Source organism: Haemorhous mexicanus, chromosome 15, assembly GCF_027477595.1.
Source record: "Haemorhous mexicanus isolate bHaeMex1 chromosome 15, bHaeMex1.pri, whole genome shotgun sequence".
NCBI lineage: Eukaryota > Metazoa > Chordata > Aves > Passeriformes > Fringillidae > Haemorhous > Haemorhous mexicanus.
In genome coordinates, this window is record NC_082355.1 from 4,153,241 (window position 1) to 4,177,347 (window position 24,107).

Consider the following 24,107-nt stretch of genomic DNA (forward strand, 5'->3'; position numbering starts at 1 on the left):
TTTTGAATGGCTCCCAGAGTGGGAAATTTAGGTTTAGGACCCTCTGAATGGTGGAGTCAGTTGTAGGGAATTCTTTTGTAGATGGGGGTGCTGTTTTTTTTTTTCCTGCTCCTTCATACGATTCATGTTCCCTTACTGAGGACCACTTATCCAGTTTAACAAAAGCTTCTATTCCAAGTGAATTTCCATTTCACTATTGTTTCATCAGGATTTTCCCTCTCTTGTGTTCATGGCTTGTCCCTCTTGCTGCATTATGGAACCCTGCAGCACTGTGTGCACTCTGCCTCCAGTGACATCACTTCAGGCTTTCTCCCATCACATCCATTATTACCTTGATGGGGATACACAGGAAAGACCTACCTTTGCTCTTTCATCTCTCTTGAGACAGCCACTCTGCAGAATAACCTAGAAACAATCCATCCCTTCTGGATGTAATTGCTTACAAAAATACAAGTTTCAGGATGAAGCAGTGCTTGTGATAACAGTTTTTTTTATCAAATACATCCTTACACGGATTTAGCAAATATTTAATTTTATGGTGTGATATTTTTATGCACAGTTTGTGGTGGGAAAGGATTTCTTACTTTAGAAAAATAAGTAGATAAAAATCTTATATACGATACTTTGTATGACATGGCTGGAGACACCTCCTGCTCCTGGAGGTTTTATATTTTCCTTGTGGGCTCCTTTCTGCTATATGAGATTTCTCCATTAGCTCCAAGGATAGAGTAGGCTGAGAACTTGAAACAGGAAAATATGAAGTCTGGCTTTTTTTCCTGTTATCAAGTTTCACTTGGCCATGGTATTTATCACAGTGTCCAGCAGACAGTCTGAGGAAATTAGAGACTTCTCACCATATTGAGTATTTCTGTCATGCCATGCATTACGTGATTCAAGGTATGATTTCTAGTTTTTCATAGTGTGTTGTTCTTTTATTTTGATTTCAGATGAAAATAAGTGTCAACATTTCAGACTTCTAATTTCAAATTTTGAATCATTTGACATTTAGCAAAACTCAGAACATGGCCTGGTAGCCTAGTCTTGGCAATTTTTATAGCCACTTTGCCTTTTGGGCAATGGAGGTAAAGTGACACAGGGTCTGATTTCTGTGTTACACCAGTTTTAGAGCAGAGTAACTCCACATTTTGCATATGGAATTCCTGATTTACAAGCTCAGGCTAACAGACCACTTTCACAGCAAGCACATTATGTATTTTTGGTGCAAATAAATGTGTGCTCCTCTGTAACTGCCTTGTGAGGCTCAGCCCTTTGGAGTCTGAATGCAGTGTGTGTGGAAAGGAAGCTATGAGAGATGCCACCTACTCCAACTCGTCCTCCACTTTCCAAACAAACATGGCACAAACACATTGTAAATAAAGATGACTTCAGACACAGCTCTTTTCATGGGTGAATGAGTTACACTGGGCGTTTTACTGGCAGGAGAAATGTTCCCTGGATTCCACGTTTGAATACTTGATCTGTTAGCATTGCTGGATTCTTTCGTTGCTGTGTATTGATTTAAAGTCTCTACTGCAAACAAGCCCTCAGCTGGCTGGAAGGCAGCGACTGGGGGAGATGCTGCTGCCCTGCAGCAGAGCCTGGGCTTGCTGCAGCCAGGGTTGTGTTCTCCAAGGCTCCAGGACAGTGTTTGAGGACCGTCTCACTCTGCCAGCAGTCCCCAGAAACCATCACTTGTGGCAGGTTGGCAGCCTGAGCTCTCGGGGCTGCAGCAATGCACTGGCATTGCCCGGCCTGATGAGGAGGATCATGTTCACCTTCACTGGAGTATGAAGTGGTTAAGGCTGTAATTCAAGAAAGCAATTGAGCATTTAATGTAAATCCATCCTTGTTCTGCACATGCTGAAGCATGTGTTAAACTTTGACTCTAATGAGACTTGACCCAGTGTTTGAAGGTCTATGTGTACTTAAGATCAGCTGATATCATGAAGACTTTTTAGCTGAACCTCATGCACAATGTGGATGTTGTGGTTTAATATCAGATGAAACAAGTCCTAATAAGAAAGTTTTTTGGCAGATCAGTCTTTTGACTTTTTTTTTTCCCCCATGAAATCTGTTGCAATTCATAATGCATCCTCTTTTTTTTTTTTTTTTTTGAAAGAACACATGAGGAATTGAATAATGTAGCTTATAATTTTATGAGGCACAAAAATTTTTGAACAGTCAGCAGAATCCTTCCTCAGTTGTTTGGAAGCTTAAGGGCTTTAGAAAGTTCTTCCTGAGAGATAAATAAGCTGTCAATTCATGATGAAGAAAATCAAACTTGTGCTGTTGATTTTGGCTGTGGTATTTGCAAAAGTATGAGAGAAATTTTTGCAGTCATAGAGCGCTCCATGTGTTAGCATTTAGCTTTCCAATGCCACATTGTGCCTCTGATAGCATTTCTAAAAGGTAAACAGAAATGTCAAAATAATGAAAATAAAAGATTAACCATTCCGATTTTTTGAGAGTTAGAAATCAAATCTGTATTGCAAATTAATAGAAAGCCAGATCAAGTTTCAAAAGCTGCTTATTGCACCATTGCCTGACTTTTTTTTCCTCCCTTCTTCTGAAGGTCTTTTTCAGTCTTCACCAGATTTAGATTGTGAAATGTCTAAACAGAGGTTCTAAACAGAAACCTGGGAGGTATAGAAAGTATGCCAAGAGCAAATTAGTTTACTTAGTTCATGACTTTAATACACCCTTGCAATTAGCAGAGTATTTCCTTTGGACTGTGGTCTCAAGGTATGTGTTTCTGTTCATGATAGTTTTTTTTTTTTAATTTGCTGTCTTTAAATGAGAAAAACCAAACTCCACAGTACTGCCTTGCTGGGTCCATATGTACCCAGAGTTTGATCATGTTGGAGTCACAGTTTAACTCACAATTCAGTATCTCCAAATGCATGGGCAGGTGAGAGAAAAAAGGCTGAGTTAGGACCTGGTTGCAAACAAAGCAGAATTAGGGTGTAAAACCCACTTGCCAAACATCTCCTTGATACACCAGTTTCTCATGGGTGTATGTTCTGAGGGGTGTGTTGTTTTCCATATGTTCTCTTCTGCTGGAGAAAATACACCTTTTTGGCTGAGTAAAATGTTGAACTCGCAGTGGTAAACATTGTTGAAGGCACCAATCTCTTTGGAGCTGCATCTTCCCCTACACACATCCTAAACCATTCCAGCTCCTGGATGCTTTGTCTCTCTGCCATCTCCCCATTTCCATCAACTAAATTCACTTTCTTCTCACTGCCAAACCTTCTAGAAACAGCTTCATTTCTACCTGAATCTTCCTGAGCTGCCAGCATGGTCATCTCTTCCCTCCCTGGAAAACAACTGCAACCCACCTCGGAGCTGCCAAATTGGCACCCACAATTGCAGACTCTTGACCCAGAGTGACACAACCCCTCTCCCTCAGATACTGATCCTGCCCACAAACCCCCCACAATGGCAGCTTGACCCTGGCTGACACAATTGCCCCTTGTGTTTGCCAAACCCACAAAATTATAGGGGTCGTGCAGGAAGAGGCCGTGAGGTGGGTGGGTTCGTGCTCCCCGTGCTGTCTGTGACACTGTGACCCTATTCATGGGCACATCCTTGCTGCAGGACCCGGCAGCCTGTCTGCAAGGCAGTGCTTTAAATTGTAGCCTTAAAAGAGCCTTTTTTAGATGCAAATGAAAGACCCAATAGGAGCTTAAAAAATAAAAAAACTCCCCAACATCTATTAAGATTACTAAGAAATGTCTGAGCTGCTTCTGCAGTTCTATGATTTTTCTGTGTTCAGTCTAAATCTTTATTTCTCATGCATGAATGTAGACTGCCATGCACCCAAAACCAGTCTCATCATTTATATTTGTACGTGAGAAATCTTCAAGCTATCAAAGATATGTTTATATTTGGCATAGAAGAGCTATCTGATGGTCACTCAGGTTCCAGCCCAGTTTCTTTTAATAGCTGGTGGTGTTTTAACTTTGTGTTCCAGTTCTACCAGTGGGAGAATGGGAGAAATTATACATCCTCATTTCCAGGAGGTGATCTGTGGACTAATCAGACAGTGTTTATAACACATGTTCTAAAATGTAAATTCATATAAATAAAAGTATGTGTATTTATGTATGCTATATTTATATACAGTATAAATATATCTAAAATATGGGTGCACATGCATCGTGACTGTGTACATGATAGACATGTAAAAAATTATTTTATTTTTTATCTCCTAGGGTGTTATTAATTTACTCATGTGCCACTGAGTGCCCTGGCTTGGGAGGAGGGTTTGGGGATCTCTTCTCCCAGATGTGTTTCTCTGCAGGCCCCCTGGCTATGTGTTGGGGCAGGATGCAGCAGTGCCCTGCTCCTTACAGGGAAGGTTTTCTCTGGGCTTGCTAACACAGGGAAATTTACTGGCATAATTATACCTGTATAATTATGCTGAAGTAGTTATACTGCTCTAACTCCCCTGTGAATGCTCTTGTGCTGCAATAATAGTGCCCATATGGGGAGTTACACCAGTATAGCTCTACTGGAAAATATCTCCATGTAGGCAAGTCCTTCTCTAGGGGCAGATTTTGCAGACCAAGGTGCTGCACAGCCCTTGTGGACCCTTGGATTGTACATCACGGTTGGCTTTTGGCAGCCACATTTTGTGCACAGGAAAAAGTTGTTTAGAATTCCTACCAGAATCTTTGAAAGGAAACAAACATTTTCTTTCACCAATATAACATTTTTTTTTCTGCAGTCTCTTTATTTATTTTTTTAATATCTCTTAATATCTAAAAATACAGATGCAACTTCTGACTTTTGGGTTCAGGAATTTTCTTTTTAGATGTGCTGAGGATCAGATATGAGCCATGTCTGGAAGCAATACTTGGCCAACAGCTGAGTGTGTGTGTATGTGTGTGTGTTCATCTATCCATGATTCATTCTGAGGGCTGTTTTAGCCTTCATAAAATATTCATGCTGGTTGTGCATGGTTCTATAATTGCCATCTCAGGCCTTGAATTATTTATAGGTTGTACTGTTCACATAGTCTCATTTACTGATAGAACAGATAACACTATACAAGAGGATCCCAAACACTCCAATGCCTGTTACTTTGCATTAAGTAGTGGAATTATATTACTGTAGGTGTAAAATGCTGGCCTTTTTCTCCTCTCACTTTAATATATCATTTTTGTATTTATAATATGCTAATTGTTGAGATGCTGTTAAGCCTCATAATTCCTGCCGAGTTTTGCAGAAATCAAGATGTGGTTGAAATGATTTAGCTCTTGATCCCAAAATGATTGTTCTAAATCCACCCCCCTTCCTTCCCCTGGTGTTAGCACCCAGGGTAATTTATTGAAGTGATGTATGAGTACACATGCATACCTGAGCTCCTTTGTTTTACACTATTGATCAGTTTGTGTATCTTAACTGCTACAAACATTCACAAGTCCAGCTAATGCAGACATTCACCAAGTGTATTTTCAAGTTTGTTGTAGTCAATTAAGTGCTGACTGTGAATTCATCATGAAAAGTGATCTTATTTCCATCAAATTTCCTATTCATCTCTTCTGTGATTAATTCTGTCAGCTTTTCTGACCTACTTTTGACTTTATTTTTTACTGAATATGTGGAATTGCATCAGTGTAGCTTGGACATACAATGCACTTGAAGTTTTCTTTGCCTGCTGAGTTTTGGCTTATTTGCTTTCTGAACCGAGTGCTAATTTTGGTGGAAAATGCAGCTGAGTTAGGTTTTATTTTAATTCTTTAAATCATTCTGCTTTTCTAATTAAAAGAAATAATTCTTGGAGTAGAAATTCAGTCACTAGCAGAGCCATGCACTGGAATACTTTCCCTTCTTTTACCAAAAACTCTTGCATGTTTTTGTGAAGTCACTTATTTTCTTCCCCTCTGAAAGGAGAATATTGGCATTTCCTTACCTGGCTTGATGGCAGTGGGGACAAAGTACATAAAGAGGATAAATTGTGTCCTTGCTGGAGTAATGAGGTGCAGTAGGAACAGAGGGGAATGGATGGCTGCTGAGCTGTGTGGTGGCACTGGAATATCCCAGGATCACACAGAGCACACCCAGCCAGGGTCTCTGGAGCTGCTGCTGGCTGAGAAGGAGGGCTGGCTCAAGCCCTTCATTTCAGTGCAGCTCATCCCATTGCTCACACAGGGATTAGGAAGGATGTTCTTCCAGCTGGGTTTCTGTTTCCCTCAGGGAGGCAGTTCATGATCTCTGCTCTGGCTGACAGGCTGGGGATGCTCCTGTCCTCTTGGGCCACCACTGTGTTCCCAGCAGGGATCAAAGGAGATCCTCAGCCTGGAATTCAGGCTTGATTCTGCCTCTGGTGCCTGAGGATTGACTCTGGTATTGGTGATGCTTTACTCCCTTGTCTCTCCGGAGGGATCCCTGATGTTTTGGGAGGGAGGAGCCAGACAGGTGTGGTGCAAGAAGGCAGAGGTGGTTGGTGGCTTAGCAGTGATTCAGGTGCAGCAACAACTGCTCAGGGGAAGTCAAGGGGCTGCAGGGGACAGAAGAGGTGACAATGGAAATTTAACCTCTCTCAAAGCAAAGCGTGGGCAAAGGCAGCTCTAGAACGAAGCTAGAAAAAAAATAGAGCAAAAAGAAATGTTTCAGCAAAACAAACCATTTTGGGGAACAATAAATTCTTAAAGAAGATATGTCTCTGCCTGAGCCCTTATTTTTCCTTATGTTGAATCATTATAAAATAAAACTCGTGACATTCACCGTTCTGTACAATGGGCTGAATTGAAAAGAGCTGTGTTCTTTTCTGTATGATTTTGTGAGCCCTAAGGGTCCCTCAGAGAAGGAAACAATGTTATTGTCATGCAGATTTCTCTCCTTTTCAAGATTTCAGAGTTTCCATGAATCCCTTGTAATAGGGTAGTTCTACTTCACATGTTTTTAATGCTTTCTCCAGCAATGCCTGTGTGGTGATTTCTTTGCAATCTCCACTCATCTCATTGAATTGTAGAAGTTTTTACAGCTAAGTGTGTTTGCTGTGGCATGCAGACAGTACCAAACTTTCATGTTGGCACTCAGGTTACTTTTTGCTTTTCCTGCCCATTTAAAGGTTAACAAATGTAGGGAAAAAAAACCCCAAAATGTTTTGAAGCTTTTTCTTATCTGTCATATGTTTTGTGATAGTGTCTGAAGACCTCTGGTAGGTCGGATTTCTATACAAATCGTATCATGCTGCCCCAGAAAATTTTTGACTGAAAGGAGTAAAAATGGTAAATTAATGACAGGGAGGAGAATGGGCTTAAACAAACCCAGGTGCTGAGGGTGCTGTACAGCTGACATTATTTGATTATGGTGATGTTGTTTATTTGGGCTTTACTGCTCTGATAATTTGGTTTTGGTCAGGAATAGTGGTCCCAGCTTCTGCTTGCATAGGTGGTGTCAGAGAGTTACTTGGAGGATGGGTTTGCACCATATAATTTCTGTGTTGGGTGCTAGAAATACAGTATTGCTTTTAGAGAAAATTACGTGTTTTATTAGGCAATTACTAAATAAATTTTTTGCAGTGAAATTGTTAAAATGTGTTGCCCTGTGTTTTTAGGGTCTTTATGACCTCTAGCATTTTGCAAATGATGGGCTGTGGGGACACTGAGGCGTCACTGAGCTTTAACTGGTGAACTGGTCTTTGCTGTCATGGCTGATCTCAGACTGTACTCCCAAATAGTTTCCTTCAACAAGTAGTGTGTAGAGTGCAGGAGCAGTGATGCTCAAGCCTTTCAACAGAATTTTACCATCTCTATTGCTCTAAAGCTATGAAGTGCCAAAAAAATCCCATACACGACCTAGAAAAACAAATTGGTAAGTGTGGTTCTTTCACTGATCCAGCCTATACAGAATAATTTTCTTAGAGACATTTAAAGTCTATGAAATCCTACATAGTTCCCCCTTTATATATCAGAAGTCTTTAAAAATATCTAAGATTTTTTTTTATGCCAACAATACATGAGAGAATCCTAGATGTGTGTGACACCTTTTAGAAAGTGTCTTTGTCTTTATCTATCTGTACGGTACCTGTGTGCTAGAGAAGTGTCATGATCCCTATTCTGAAGATGGGAAAAGAAGACAGAGAGATTTAAAGGTAGATTTTTAAAGGTGTTTTGACTTCTAAGGATGCAGTAAAATGTGCAGTAGGTCTTTTAAGAGGGCTTAATTGCAACTTTAGCAGCCTGAAAGCGACTTGGAGGCTTCCAAAGTGTACCAAGCACAGAAAGGAATGTAGGTCTTCTGGGTCCTGCTCTAGTACTGTAACCATGGGATGGCCCTTCCAGGGTGGATTGATTTTGGAAAATAAGTGTGACTTTCTGCTGCACTGCTCTTCAGGATTCTGCTTCAGTAGGACATGGAAGCATTGAGTCATGGCTGCCGAGATTAAGTGAAGAGCTTTCATTTATGAACTTTCTCAAGATGATGTTTTGTCACACTAGAGGTTTTTCTCTAAGAATGTTTTTTTGTGCTGGCAGACCTTCAGACATGATCCTTTCCCACAAATCTTCCTTTTTTACAGACTGTCATTTCCCAACAGAGGCAATAAAAGCATCCAGAGAATTCAGTCAAATCTGTCTCTCCCAGGCTGGCTGTGAGCTCATCCCCAATGCATTATTGTTTGTATTCCAGGATACTCTGTTCCATAAGGAATCTGTTGCTGTAATGGAATACAATACTGTAAAAGAGACCATATGGGTAAAACTGGCCTTACTATCAGGAAAGCTTTGTTATAAAACCAAAACAGGGGTCCTGGTTTGTGCTTTGTAAGCGTCGGCTTTTCAAGGGGTCCGGAGCTCAACTGTCAGGGGTCCTTTCCTTATCTGTCTTCTTCTGCTGCTGACAAACCTCTTGAGCTCCATAAAAGCTGGTTCCAGTGACAGCTTCCCTCCTGGCCACAGTGTGCATTTGCAACTTGCACTTTTATTACTGCACATAGTACTTAATGCAGTTGTTTGTTCATCCAGATGTTTTTCCTCAATCCTGAACCTGCCACAGCTGTAACCAAAGTAACCAAAAGATGCCAACATTTTCCCTGTTGCTTTCCAGTGCTTACAGTTTTTTCAGGAAAATTGGAAGAAGGGTTTTAAAAAGTACATGTATATCACATGTACATTTTTAATATACTCTGTTACTTAAAGTTATGCTTTATTCATATAGTTTAAAAAAAATCAGTTTTGCTCAAGAAGTAGTAAAGGAAGTATTGGTGCTGTGCCAGTCATCTGCAGTTTAGCATCACATTCTGCAATACAACTCTGTGGTGTTTCATTTCTGTTTCAAGCTGTGATTGGCTGTGGAGGCACTAAGAATGGAAATATTACAGGTGTTCAGAGTAACTGTAAATCAAACCCAAGATCTGGCCCCACCTGTGTGTTGTGTTGTTATAAATGATAGTATCTATAAACTTGGTTGGCTTAAAGTGGTGTGAGTGAAATTGTAACGTGATACACTCAGGAGATGTGTTTTTGATAAACTTGCTGAAGAGCTCTATAATACTGTGTGGCAACCTGTGTTCATCTCTATAGGTGTCTGACTAGTTATGATGTGTGCTGATAAAATTTAATGACTGGACCGAAAAATATTGAGTACATTAAAATGTAGGAAAAACACCTGTAACAGGTACCAAATTCTGTATATTCTATACCATTCCCATGCCCAGCCTGGGTGTGCATACACATGCCCACGTGTGGCTGCGGTCCCCAGTGTGCAGTTTATAGTTTGGAGAGAAATCATCCTCCATCATTCGTCACTGCTGAGCTGCAGCAGACCAGGCCAGCACATCATTTGTTAACAGCGACAAAGCCGCGCTCATAAACGCCGACATGTTACATTAATTTATAGGCACTGAGTGACTTATTAAATGTGACGTGTGAAATATAACAGGGCCCGGTATGGATGATTAGGTTTTGGGCTTTGAATTGTTGACAAGGCAGAGGTAATGAATTGCGGGACACAAGCTAGTGTGTTTCCCCCTCATTAGTCAGTATTAGCTGCATTAATAGTAATAATTGGATATATTCATCATTTAAAATGTTTTAATAAATGTTTGGACAGCACCTGATCTAGGCTGTCAAATATTAGACTGGAAGGTTCGTGATGGGAGAAAAATTATGCCGTTCCTTCTGCAGAGATTTATACAGCCTAAGGGGTGCCATTTGCCAATGTCCTTTAAGAGGTAATGGGTGGGAGAGAGTTTGGGAACGCACAGTGCAACAAGAGAGAAACCAGCCTCTCCTGCACTTCAGGAGGACATTTTCAGTTTATTCTAAAGACTTCTTGGTCCTGAGCTCGGGTCTCCAAGATGGGGTCTGAGCTGGTTATTTCTGGTCAGATGCCAGCCTCAGGTGAGAACTTCACAAAAGGTGTGTGTGTTCCCATCTGAATTTGTTTCACTCTTTCACTGCTGCAGACTGAATGTTGCTCGGAGCTCAGGAACTTTCCAATTTGGGGTTTTGGCTTGGAGTCGTCATTACTTTGAGCTATTAACATATTTAAAATTCCAGAAAATGTTCTGCCTGGACACCTTAAAAACATAAGTTTCTTTGGGATGAAGGAAAGGTGGTGTTCTGTGGGTGTTTGCCAGCTCCACTTCCATTCTTTGTTTCTGTATCTCAAATGCATTTTTGCCTACAATTTGATACAAAGATTCCTTTGAAAAAAGAAAAAACCCTCTTTTTTTTTTCCCATTATTTTGTGGTCTTTAGAAGTGGGCTTTAAAAAATAACTTAAAACTATTACCAAGGAATACAGAATGTATCTGTCTCCTGCTTTCAAAGTGACAGGTAGGTGAACATTAGAATGTGCCTTCTAAATGACTGGATGGAGATCAAGAAAACCATGTCCAGGTTCAAAAAAAAGAAAAAAAAATTTTAAAAAAATCTCAATTTAAAACTTGGTAGACATCACTTTGCAGTAACCTGTTATGTAATGAAACCCATTTTTTAAAAGCAACCTTCAGGATATACAAAAGCAACAGCACATGGAGTTACTGGCGCTACATCACTAGGCTGACAATTTTTTATTTTCAAAGAAGAGTCCTCTAAGGAAAAGCCTTGCTAGTGTGGGAAGCAGCGTTTGGTGGCTCAGTGGGAGGTTGGCTTCCCTTTCAGATGCTGCTGAAGAGGTGTCACACCAGGGAGTGCCGCCTTGCTGGAGGTGCCGTCTTTCAGGAGAGACACAAAGTCAAGTGTCTGACCACCTGTAGTCTTAACAAGTCCCAAGACGCTTTCTGCAAGGATGAAAGTGTTCTCCTCAATGTCCTTGCAAGTTCCAGGTAGCTGCTTCTACTGAGAGTTGGGAATCTTTAAGATGAAGGGATCTTCACGCTCTCTTAAGCACAGTGAGCCATACCTGCCTCTTTATATCCATGGACTTTGTGTGAAGAGTTGGTGAAGGACTCAGAAGATGCCAAGGGTAAAGCTGGCTGTAGACAGGCAATGCTGCAGCTCCAGGGTGGCAGAGAGGCTTCCCTGCAGGAGCAGTGCAGTCATTTGTGCTTGCTGCAGTTATTCTGCACAGTGGAAGAAATCTTAGCAGATAGAAATTTTGTCATTCAGTTGTAATCAGAATGATCCATACTTCCTAACTTGGAGTAATATTATTTCATTGAATAGACTCAAAGTCACATGCAATTTGTATGTGATAGTGTACATTTAACTGTATTTTCAGTCAAGCCCTGAGCATTATATTGTCAGGGTTGTCTGTTAGTTGGTGGTAATTGTTGACAAGTTGATGTGAGGGTATTTTAGCATGTTGTCTAACACGTGTCTGGTGATGAGTTTGTCATTGGCACTGAACAGTATTTCTCCAAATTTTCTATTAATTTTTATTTGGAGATTAAGCAGAGATGTATAACTTAGAATCATAGAACCATTAAAGTTGGAAAAGACCTCCAAGATCATTAAGTCCAACCTTTGAGTGACTTCCACAGTTTCAAATAAACCACTGAATGACTTGTCCAGTCATTCCTTGGACAGATGCAGGAGTGGGAACTCCACCACCTCACTGGGCAGCCCTTTCCAAATCTTTGCCACCCTTGCAGTGAAAAATTCTTCCTGATGTCCAGCACAATTGCTCTCAAAAGAAGTACAATAGAACATAAAGTAGAATTAGAGTTGTTTAGAGTTGTTCAGTTGCAAGTACTTTCAAGTCCAAGGAATTGTAACTTTCATTGGTAAGATGCAGATGAACAACAACTTTTATCTTTCTGCCCTGGCTGCTTAGCAATGTTTCTTAACTGCTCTTTGTAAAGTTTCCATTACTGATGCTGTCCTCTGCAGCAACACAGAAAAATCATAATTCTGAAGTACTTATTGAGTACTTTTTAGACCCTCATGCTCTGAGTTTTGTGGGTGTAAATCTGACTGATCACAGGTCTCATCCCTTCTTTCACACAAAAGGGCATCTGGCACACAGCCAGACATCAATAAATACAGGGGAAATCCCAAGTCTTGTCTGTGTTTTAACACCATGAAAGTTGTCTGTAGCTGTTCCCTATTCCCCTCTGTCAGGTATTTAATGCTGTGCCTCTGCCCTGACACTACTTTTGGTTTGTTGAACTCCCTCTAAATGTGGTGTTTTTCATAGTTCCCACCAACAAAGTACCACGAGCATGATTTATTTTATAAATGTCTTAAAAGTGCCAACTCATGCCTTTGCTTTGCTCCAGTTCTAACTTGTCACCAGCATCCTGATCTGAATTCCCCTCCAGTTTTGGGGTTTTGTCCTTCAGCTTGGGTACCCTCACTGGATGGTGAGCTTCAAGGACAGGAGAAAATATTCTTGTTAGCTGGATCACCTTTCCGAAATGGTACAAGAGATAACTTTGCAGCTGCAGCCTACAGCAGCTAATGCCTTTCCCACATCTCTCTGACATGGAAGAGGACATCAGCAAAAGTCTTTTTTCCTACGTATTCAAGGCTCATTGCTTTCAGAAAAGCTCTGAAGCACTTAATCCAAAACTTGTGATATAAGCAGATATGATTGGATTCTACATGCTTGCTGAGAGGTCATTATTTCTGACATTAATTAAGCTCTTTCAATGTCATGTTAAAGGTAGCAGACATATGCAATATTTATTGATGACATCTCCAGCAGTACATATAGGGTGGTACTCTTCCCCAGCACATCAGCATCTCTTTTCCCCTTCCTCTTTCAGTTTTTCCCCATTTGTGGTAAATCCAAATGAATTTTACAGTTTGTGTTGCTTGTCCACACACACACACACACAGATCTGCAGCATTTTATACTTAGAGGTAGTTTATGATCCCCTTCAAGTACCCCTGGCATGCCTTCATTTGTTGAACCACTGCACACACAGCTCAAAGTGCCTCTGCCTTTGCACAGAACAGCCTCTTGCTTCCTTCCAGCTCTCAAAATAGCCACTACACTCCGGATCCTGTGCTCACTGCCAGAGCTCCCTGCTGCAAAGGAAACGAGGGCTTTATTCTCTTAAATATCATGAAACAATGGGAACCCCTGGATGGAATGTCCAGCTTGTGGGCAGGAGCTGAAGGCAGCACTTGACTTTCTTCCACAACATTTTTGCATCTTATCTTGTGTAAATACAAATGTACATTTGCATGTATATTTTTTTCTGGACAGCTAATTCTAGTCTCACCCCTACCAGTTTGTTTAAAAGATTTCTTTTAATTTTTATTTTATTTTATTCAAAAGAACCATAAAAGTGAAAAATCACATCTCCCAGCACCATCTCTGTCATATTGTCCTTTGTCAGTGACTGACTGGGATCTCAGATAATTTTAGTTTTTAATTTATTTAAAGTTAGCTTTTAATAGCTTAAAGTTATTAATTTATTGTTTTTTTTCCCTTCCCCATAATGTCCCTTTCACACATCATGTCCTTCACTGCTGCTACTTTACTTGAAGCAAACATTTAATGTGTTCTTTGAAGCATAAGTTGTCTTAGGAGGGGATGCAATCAATCCCTCTCCATATTACAGTTCCCAAATACTTCTCTGTAGTTACTGAGGTGGCTCAGGTGAGGTAAGTTCCATCCAGGACTGTGTGAACAGGAGATTTACACGCACATTTTAAATTTGTCCATTGCTGTTGCAGTTCTCTGGAGGATTTAGTGGTGCAGAAGCTGAGGTGTCATCCCACAGTAAATCCCACAGTCTTGCAGTGTAGATCTTGCTGGCCGTGATCCCAAAGCACTGGAGCAGCTGCAGCCAAGAACCCCTGAGCTTGCCCAAAGTCAGCATCTCATGGGCACACTGTGAAAAGTTCTTGCATTTCTCTGGAAACTCCTTGGATTGTGTATTTTTTATTTGTGCTTTTTTTTTTTTTTTTTTTTTTTTTGAGACATTAATTTACTCAATAATCACTCTCTTGATGTCTTATGTTCTTCTGACTCATTACTGGTGCATACCATGGGTTATTGTAAATAAGAGATCTAACAGCATCTTGTTGTTTCTCTTCAGGCCATCATTCCTACACAGAAATCTGGTCCAAAATAATTTCCATGTCACTCTAAGCAGACTTCCTCCCCCTTTTTATTTATTATTTTAGGTTTTTTTTTTTTTACATAAAGCATCTTTCACCTAAAAAGGACATCTTGAGGACAAAATGAAGCAGGTCCTGAGCCAGGTCCTGGGAGGTTTTACCATTGTAAGATCATGTCTACACCTGGTGTAAATGCTGGAAGAGGCATCTGTTCAGATGGGCCTTGAGCAACATTTCATCTTCTGCTTGTGCAAAATTTTTTCTCAGTGCTTTAGAGGCTCCCACCTGCCCTTTAATTGGCCTCAGCCTCTGGGTTTTGCAGGTTTGGGTGATGGCATCAGTGTGTCAATGTTACTTAATGTTCTTGTGGTCAGGTTATTTGAGGAATCATTAATTATTGTATGTGCAGGCAGATTGCACACAATTCTACATGCAGGGGATTTACATGTGCCTGGTCCAGTGGAAGGTGGGAAATGTGTTTCCCACACTTGAAGCATTTACCATGTGAATCTTTTTAACTTTCTCAGTAAGCTGGTGAAAGAAATATGTCACCAACAACCCAGCTCAAGGTGAAATATTTTAGGGCCCCATGTTTGCTGTAAGAAAAGTAACTTCAGAGGGTTGGATTAGCCCTGCTCTCCAACATCCCCTGACTCTGATACCTCTGCTGCTTTTTGGTGCCCATGCTAAAGTTACAGGAGTTTACCTAGAGAAGGCAGGGAAGCAAATGCTGATATCGTATTGCAATAACAGCACTGCTGCTATCTGTCAGCACTTACACTGAACAGAGGCTCTTTCTGCTAAAGTATGGCTCTGGCAGGGCTGCTAATTCACTGGCATTGTGTGAACTATGACAGACCACAGGGCTGGTTTGTCGTTTTTTCCAGTGACTGAAGTCTGATGTCTTCAGTAAAAATTAAAAATAGTTAACTCACTTTTATTCCCTAGTGTTTGAGGGGTGAAATGGGAGCGAAATGAGGAGAGACTGAAGGGAAAAGTGGTTAAACTGAAGCAAATTGATTAACTTTTATTGTTACTGTTTTACTATTCACAGTGGTTGTGATCAACAAATACCCTGTGTTTCCCCTGCACACAGATGGCATAAGCTCCTTCCAACTTGTTTTTTTGTTTGTGATGGAAAGGTAGCTGCAGTTCAAGTGTAATTAAAATTTTAGATAATGGAGCTGGGCACAAGTAAGGATATATAGGAAAATTCAAGTTTTCTCTACTTTAAAGGAACAAAAATATTAAAATGTCTGATCTGGGGGCAAAATTAAATTGCAAAAAACTGAGTATTCAAACCTGCCTCTGGACTATTCTTAATTCTGTTTTGTGATGTTGTTTTTCAGTGGTGTTATCTTTCTTTTCTTATTAAAAGTCTGGGCAAAGAAACCGAAACAGCCTCTCTGGGATTTTAACTCACTCACTGGAGAAAATGCCAAACACACTTTCCCAAACTACTCTAAATTTCTGTGATGCATTATATAACTCAGTATCAGGGAGCTAGAGGAGTCCAGAAGATGCAAGATGAAAAATTGATATGCTGTGCTTCGCTGTGCAGAACACACAGACCTGAGGAAAAGTGACTGGGAGCACTTGCTGAAGTGAGCAATGAGTAATTTAAGGCTGGTTTGGGTGGTCCTGCCTTCTGATTTGGTGATTATGTGGGTGCCTCCTCAGCTATTTGCTGTGCTGAGCTGCATATTTACTGTATTGATAACAGCAAACCCTGGCAGTGCTGGAGCTCTGGCAGCAACAGCAAGTTCACAAAAATAACATTATTATTATTATTATTATTATTATTATTATTATTATTATTATTATTATTATTATTTTTCTGTTATTATGGCACTGCCTGAAAAATTTCAGTCAACGGTCTCTGACTGCTTGAGGTTTATTCTCTGCATCACATTGTTTTTCTCGGACCCTTTCTGCAGTTCAGGAGGAAGATCTGTATTGTCTAGTAAATAATTTTCCCTGCCTTTAGTTTTGGTGTTTGTCTGTTTGTTTTGTAAGCCAGTGAATTTCTTAGCATCCCATAAATGCAAAATTCATGTCTGATTTGGCTTCCATTTTAAATCAGTAGGAACATTGAATACAGAGAGAACAGATTTGAGATTTTTTTTTCCTAATTAGGATGTTTGATAACTCAAGAGGTTATGTATAGAAGAGAGTTAGATGGCTGTATCTGGTGTTTAATTTCTCTTCTGCAGAATAAATTTCCTGTTGTAAAAATGCCACAAAAGGTAGCTACTGCTGTTTATTGACTAAAGAGGCAAGTAAAATCCAGCTGTGAACATGTGGGTAATAGGAGGTTTTCTCCATGCCTATGTTTGATTTCCATGCTCAGCCTCATGTTGGTAAATATCAGTGTAAGTCTCAATTATTCTTTTGTGAATAAGGTACCTGACATGATCAGGGAGCTGCATGTGAAAAAGCCTGCAAGGAAAAAAAAACCCAAAAAACAAAAAACCAAAAAACAGTCTTCAAGTGAAGTTTTAAAATGTTGTAAAATGAAAGAAATTATCCTTCAAGAATAAAAAAAAAGCTTTATTTTAGCCTAAGTTTGGAATTTTGCCATTTTATAATAGGAGTTTGGATAGGAAGAGTCAACTTGAAAAGGGAAAAGGATTAACTTTGTCTTTCTGAAGTTTCTAAAAGGGCATTTCATAGATCATGGAATGATAGCATCATAGAATGGTTTGGGTTGGAGGGGATCTTAAAGCTCATCTTATTCCAATGCCCTGCCATGGGCAGGGACACCTTCACTGTCCCAGGGTGCTCCAAGCCCTGTCCAGCCTGGCCTTGGACACTTCCAGGGATCCAGGAGCTTCTCTGGGCAACCTCTGCCAGAGTCTCACCACTCTCACAGGGAAGAATTTTTTTCTCATACCTAATCTGAAGCTACTCTCTCTACCTTTTTATTATTTACTTTTCCAAATAAAATAGAATTTTCTCTATATTTTAGTTTTGTGACAGATTACTGAGTAGATCAAGTTACCAAGAGTTGCAGGAGATGTTATAGATTGACAAAGAGAGAAGTGTGTGGAAAATGCAGAGAAAACCCTGCAGAAGCAAACAAAGCACTGTCAGCCTTGGTGACCTCTGGGCTCACCTCTGTTCTGGCTTTGGTTCCTCTGGATATGCCAGGTTTTCACCAGAGCTAAAATACCCATCAGAGGTTGTTCAAGACACTGCTTTTGTAACATCACCAGGCTGACAGCAGAGCTGGATGTGCTCAAGTATGTGAGTGGTACCTTTGTCTCCACCAGAACTGCTTGTGTATTTAAATTTATGCACATATTTAGTACTCTGCTGAATTGGTGTGCCGTACAGAATGGGTATGCAATCCTTTTATCTGATGGAAAGTTGCTAATTATTGCCCTGGCCCTGTGTATTTTGGTTTTACTAATTTTACAAACCCACATAAACTTGCTGCTGTGTTTCATCCAGCAGTCTGAAGTTGCTCTTTTTCTATCAAATGTGTTTACAGCACAGAAAAGGTGTGTTTTGTCAGTTTTGTCAGCCCTAGCCAGGTCTGAGCTGTATAACCAGCACTCACTCTGGATAGCCACTGGTCTGGCTGACCTTGGCTCCATGACAGCTGTCGTATTTTCACATGGAGGAACTGTTCTTGAACAACTTCTCCAATGTATCAGGAACAAACAAGCTTTTCTTCAGCATCAGGAATGCAGCAGGTCTTCTTTCCAACTATTTTTTTTCTCCTTCCACAGACGTATTTATTGTGGCAATGGCAAGAAAATCCTACTGCTAAGCCTTCGTGTTTGAGTTCCTTTAAATTTCCTTCAGGGGAGTGACAGAAGAGCCAACGTAGATCATGTCAGAGCTTGCTTTCTTTAATTTAACTCTTCAGTTATTTTTAATAAGCATGAGTAATAATTTGTAGTGGCAAGAAAAGCAGGAAGGCAGAATCCTCTTACATCTTCATTACTTCCATTTCTGACGTGTGTTTAACTTCAATCCCTGTGGTGGTGGCAAAGAGCAGGATGGTGCCGGGGAAGGTGTTGCACAAACCCAAAGGGTTTGGTGTGGGATTGAAAATGAGGCCAGCAGGGAGTGGCAGGGAATATTTTAAACAAGTGGAGTGACCTCCAGCTGGTCTTGTGCTCACCAGATCCGTCAGTGGAACAAAGGGAGTCAGAGGATGGATGGGGCAGGAGTGAGGACTCCTGAGCTGGTTTCAGGAGCTGGAAGTAACAGTAGGAATCAGGCCTGGGGTAGAGTTCCTCCCTAGCAGAGGGTGAGAGCACAGGCCTACTGGCACCAACATCTTTTTGGAAATGCAGCAGTTTTGTTAGGAAAAAACCTTATAACTTCATCTCCAAAAAAGGAATTTCTACTGAATTGTGAGAAAAGGAGAGAACATTCCCAACAGCCAATAGCACGTTTTTTAGGGCTTTTGCCTGGCTGATAGAAGGTCACATTAGTTTGGGGCCTGATTCAGCCCATGGGTTTGTATTTAACCAGAGGATGTATTTCTACACTGGACCTTGCAGTTACTCAGGGATGTGTAGTGCATGCATGGCACAGGTTAACTGCTCAGCAACTTCACTCCATCAGCAGTTTTTTCAGCCTGCCCTGAGCAGCATGGTAGGACACCTAAATATAATCTAAAGTTAACTGGTTTCCCCCAGAGTTCCCTTCCTTACACTCCAGCCATGTCTCTGTGGGGTAAAGGTGATGCATGGAATTCTCTGGTTTAATACCAATGCAAGTTTTTGTTCCTGGACCTGAGCTGACTTGCATGGAGCTGGATTGTGTTTCTCTGCTCCACATGCAAAAATACTCTCCACACCAGGAATGGTAGTAGTTAGGAAGGGAGTCAGAAAATATGTTTTGGTTGATTCATGAAAAAAACCCCAAACCTTCAATGGTAGCAGTAAGGATAATTGATGACTGACTCCTGTGTGGCAGAAGAGCGGGTGTTCAGCAGTCACATAAGTTTGGAGAGAAAGTTGAAGATTTTATTGACACTCCTGTGTTTTGCACTTTTTTTTTTCATCTTGGAAATGAGTTTCAGACACCAGTAGTGAGTATTAATGCTATATATCCTCTGTGGTTAGCATTAATGGTACACAGTCCTGCCAGATGCAGGGAGAGTTAGAATTGAAAAAAAAATAACCCACTGTGAAGAAGCTCAGTGTAGCAAATGGGGATGGAGATTTATGCTTACAAAGAGCTCAGCTCTGTTGGCACTTCTCCTGGACCAGTGCTGTCAATCCAAATCTGAAATATTTGCAGAGTGAAGTGTTGCTAATGAGCAATGCTGGCAGGACCAGGCTTGAGGTGATGAAGGCACCTGAACAATTGGTCTAAAGCGGGCACCAAGAGCCTGGGCTGAGCCCCATGAATCAAACTGCTCTGCTCTACTCTTAATCTGTTCTCATCCTCCTTCCTGCCAAGATGGGGGGGCTCCATCAGCCGGGGGTGTGGTGCCAGCCCAGGAGCTGCTCAGCTCTTGCCTGGATGAGTGTGGGGGATGCTTCGTGTGGCCAGGGGGACTCCAGCCCTGGTGTGTTCCCAAACAAAGTGCAGCCCCATCGTTTGTTTTGTCTTTCAGTAGAATTAAAATATGGCACTTGGCAGAATGTGTTCTGTAAACTGGTGACTTTTTTTTTCTTCACATGCAGTGAGCGAACTTGGCTGTGTGAGCTTCGTGTTCCTCTAAAAATGCTGTTATTTTTGCAAGTTAATTTTTTTCTGGAGTTGGTTTAATTCAAAAGAAGTTTTGTTTGCTTGCTTGCTTGCCTGAGGTTTTTTGGTAGGTTTAAACAGATGAGCTTCATTTCTTTTGCAGTTTATTTTGGTGAAACTTCTGTAGCCTTTGGGGGTTATAGCACAGTGCAAATGGAGTTAGACTGCAAAACTTTGGGTTAGGGTCTTGCAGACCCCAAAAAGCAAACTCTTGTATTTCAGAGTGACTTTCCAAGCCTTTGAGTTGACATGAATTCAGAGTTTGTAAGGGGAGAGAAGGCCCAGTGTTTCTCCATAGAGCTTCACAAAGAGCTTTCCATCTTTTTTGGGGAACCCTTAATCAGCCCACCAACCCTCACTGCCCGTTATTTGTGTGCTATGCGAATACAAACCAGGAATTTTTAGCTATTTTTAACTTTTCCATGCCCCAGCTCCCCTCAGGGCCGGGGTGTTGCTCTGGGGCTGTGGCAGACCGGATGGGCAGCTGCTGGACTCAGCCCTCGGCGAAGCTGCCAAAATCCCGTGGTAAGCCCAGGGCAGTGCCAGCTTCTCCCCAAAGAGTGAGTGGCTCTGAGAGGTTTTGCCACATAAGGGCCTGTTCGAGGCTGTAGGCACCAGCTGACAGGGATGTCTTTGCCTCTGAACAGATGGCCAGGCTTTTTATTTCAGCAAGCAATCTCGTGTGGAGGGGTGGTCTCCGAATCCTGCCAGGGTTTCGCGAGACAGGGCCAGCTTAGGGCAAGAGGGATCTGATGTCTGTGCCCTTCATAGCTCGTGAGCTAAGTGACGAGCTGTTGACAGGAAAGCCATCATCTGAAGTGTAAGATCCCCAACTCTCCCCACTTTTCGTTTTTCTTTGGCGGAATTAATGCCCTATTTGCTTGTCTCTCAAAATCCATTCTGGCACAAGTACAAACCCTCGCCTGGTGGCAAGCAGTTGTCTGGATCCGAGATGCCAAGATTTGTGCTGACAGCTCCTTCTACACAATCTGAGTCAGGCTGTCACAGCTGGCCATTAGCAGCTTAAAAAGACACACATGTACAGCAAATAGCACCACCTTTCCATTATTGAATATCAGAACCTGCTTGATTGAGAAATGCAATGACTAGCACTGCTCTTTCCTTTAAACAAACACTGCCTCCAAACCCCTGTTCCAGTGCAGTGGGTGTTTATTTTATGTAGATTGCTTGCTCTTATTTAGAAGCTCAGGTCTGGAAGAGACTTCCTGGGCCAGGAGATCTACTCCTTGATAATCCCAAGCATCACATTTGATAATCCTCCTCATTACATTGCATTTCTTTAATGAAAACAGTCCCTCGTAGTTTCGATTTAGCATTGCAGTCGTTTGCCTTGTATGATTTCCTTGACATGGAGGAGCAAGCAGCAAAACTTGCCTTGTTGAGGGGCAGCATCACAACTAGAGCAGGGCAAAGAATGCTGCTCATCAAAAAGGGATTTTCTGAAGCTGTTTACCCTGCAGTGTTGCCTTTCTTGGTGACAGTCTGTTCAAATTCTGCTGACCTAGCATTCAGTTTGGGTGCTAAAAGAGGGCTGCTTGCAAAAGTTAACATTCAGATTTAAAGTAAAACAGGATCAAACTGTTCCCCACCCCACTCCTGTATGTGGGAACAGGGCAGAGGAACTTCTGCTTAGTCACTGATCATTACTGCACGTGTAATACTGCCCTGTCTGGTTACACTGGGCTTTAAACTTGCTGTAGGATTAAACTTTGCATGGCTGAGCTTTAGTAGACCTTAGTCTGTAGTTTATTTTGGACAAAAGGCTGATAAACTTTGGCTTTCAGGGAGGAAGCCTGGAATCTGAGACCCACTATTATTCATTGACTTGTCTTTATGAGTTTACAGTCCACTGATGCATAACACTGAAGGAAATATTTTCAGTGAAATGTTTGCTTTTTTCTTTGGCTTTGTAAAAGGCAATGTCTTTTCTTCGAGATATATGTCAGGGTCATATAGCTACTTCAGTGAACTGTGTATGGTCAGGAAATAGACTGCATCAAAAACATTTCATTTTTCCATGAAGTCATTCTTTTGACCAAGGCTTCCCCCTTCTCTCAGGGATTTGGGCTCCACTAACCATTACTGGAGCATTAATTTTATGCACAAACTCGGTTTAATCCTGGGGGGGAGATTACAACTGTATGGAACATTTTCAGTATTTTTGTATTAAATCAAAACTTGAGGGTGACAGCGAACTTGTAAAACAAAACCCCATTTATACCCAAGGGAATTTTCATGTCTAGCATTTTTCTGTCCCTTTTTTGCTGTGCTGAAAAACGTGTCTGTTCCTCATTGCTCTGGATGGCACAGCCAGCCTGGCGTGACAGAGGGACTGACTCTGCAAACTTTAATGGCTCTGACACAACACAGCTATGAAATTAGTGTTTAAATTTTCAGGATGTTTTGCTAGATCAGGCCTATGTAAGCTCCACTCCTCCTTTGGCTGGGCAGGGGGGTGATTTGTCTGAGTTGGGAATACTGATGTTGATAAGTCTTTGTTGGACCAAATGTGCAGCTATCATATTTGTATTACTGTCATATTTATAGAGACTACACCCTATTTATAAGACATTAATGTTCGTTTCTGTTTCTCCACAGGTTCTTCTTGAAATTTTTCCTCAAGTGTAACCAAAATTGCCTAAAAAATGCAGGAAACCCTCGAGACATGCGTCGATTCCAGGTCAGTCGGACACGCTTCCTCCTTTAAAAATCAGCAGCTGTTAGGACAGAAGTACTTTGACCCAAACTAACCTAGTAATTCACTGGGAGATGCTAAAAACATAAGGTCACAAAATAATGCCTGAGGACTTCTTGTCACAGCAGAATTGTCAGGAAGTAGTTGGGTTTTCTTGCTCTGGAAGAGAGCACTCTTGAAGATAATGTCATCTCCACCGGAAGGGAAAGCATGAAAAGGAAAAATCAAAATGACCTCTCTGTTGTTTTCAGCTATTGGGCTCCCCTGCTCTGAGATATTTCTCTCTCTATGGGGAACTATTTGTTTTCATGCAGACACCAAGTGAGCACCTTGTTTATTGGCTGGGGCAGAGAAAGGTGTAAGAGTAATTAATCAAATCAGGCATGTGTTACTCCTGAGCAGTGGTAAAGACTCCTAAATGTGCATCGATGGGATGAAGGTCTGTCCCTGTAGTGAGCACTTGGAAAAAGCTACCACTGGGTGTCTCTTTCTTAGGATGCCTTGGGCTGGTATTAACCCACTGTTGCATCTTGTGGCACTGGGGCTTGGGAGCTGACATATCAACAAAGCTTTAGATGGCCAAGGAGATCTTCTTGTGCTCCCACCGTGTCACAACTCATTTTGGGATGAAGAGCATCACTGTCCCTTGGGAAGGTGGTCTGTACCTCTGCACTTCCTCAATGCTGGCAGCAGAGTGGAGTGGTGGCAATGCTGAGGAATAATTGTTCCAACACTTTTATTGAAGACATTGCTCTTTGACTGTGGCAATAATACTTTACCTGGGTATGTGCTGAATAAAAATATGGGATAGAAAGTCAAAGAACATTCTCTTTTGGTGGGAGGAGTGAATACAGCCCATGGAGAAAACATGGTAGAACCTGTCTGTGGGGCTTTGCCTCAGCGTTCGGAGGAAGAAACAAGAGATTTGTCCCATGGACCACATGGGTCTCTGGAGAAAGACAACTCCAAAATATATCTGCTGTCTGTAGTTACTCAGGACCTTGTTTGCTTCTTTTCCAGCATTGTTGCACTTCAACACAAGTGTTGAATGTTATGTAAGTGGCAATATTATTTATATGTAGAATGTCTTTTGTTGAACTGCTTAATTGCAGCAACGCTGGAAGGCAGAAGGGTGCTATTTGCCTCTGAGTGGGGAAGTGCAGAAGTGAGGAGATGTGGCCACAGGGATTAAATTAATCAGTGTA

At 41.4% G+C, this 24,107-nt stretch overlaps 1 protein-coding gene across 7 annotated transcripts in view; it reads left to right on the plus strand.

The window, feature by feature from the left end:
* Positions 1 to 24,107, plus strand: part of EBF1 (EBF transcription factor 1) — a 269,031-nt gene that overhangs the window by 146,793 nt on the left and 98,131 nt on the right. For all 7 annotated transcript variants that reach the window (XM_059859784.1, XM_059859782.1, XM_059859783.1 and 4 more), the window contains exon 7: positions 22,806 to 22,887. In XM_059859784.1, coding sequence (XP_059715767.1) covers positions 22,806 to 22,887 — 82 coding nt within the window. The remainder of the gene's footprint in view (positions 1 to 22,805; positions 22,888 to 24,107) is intronic.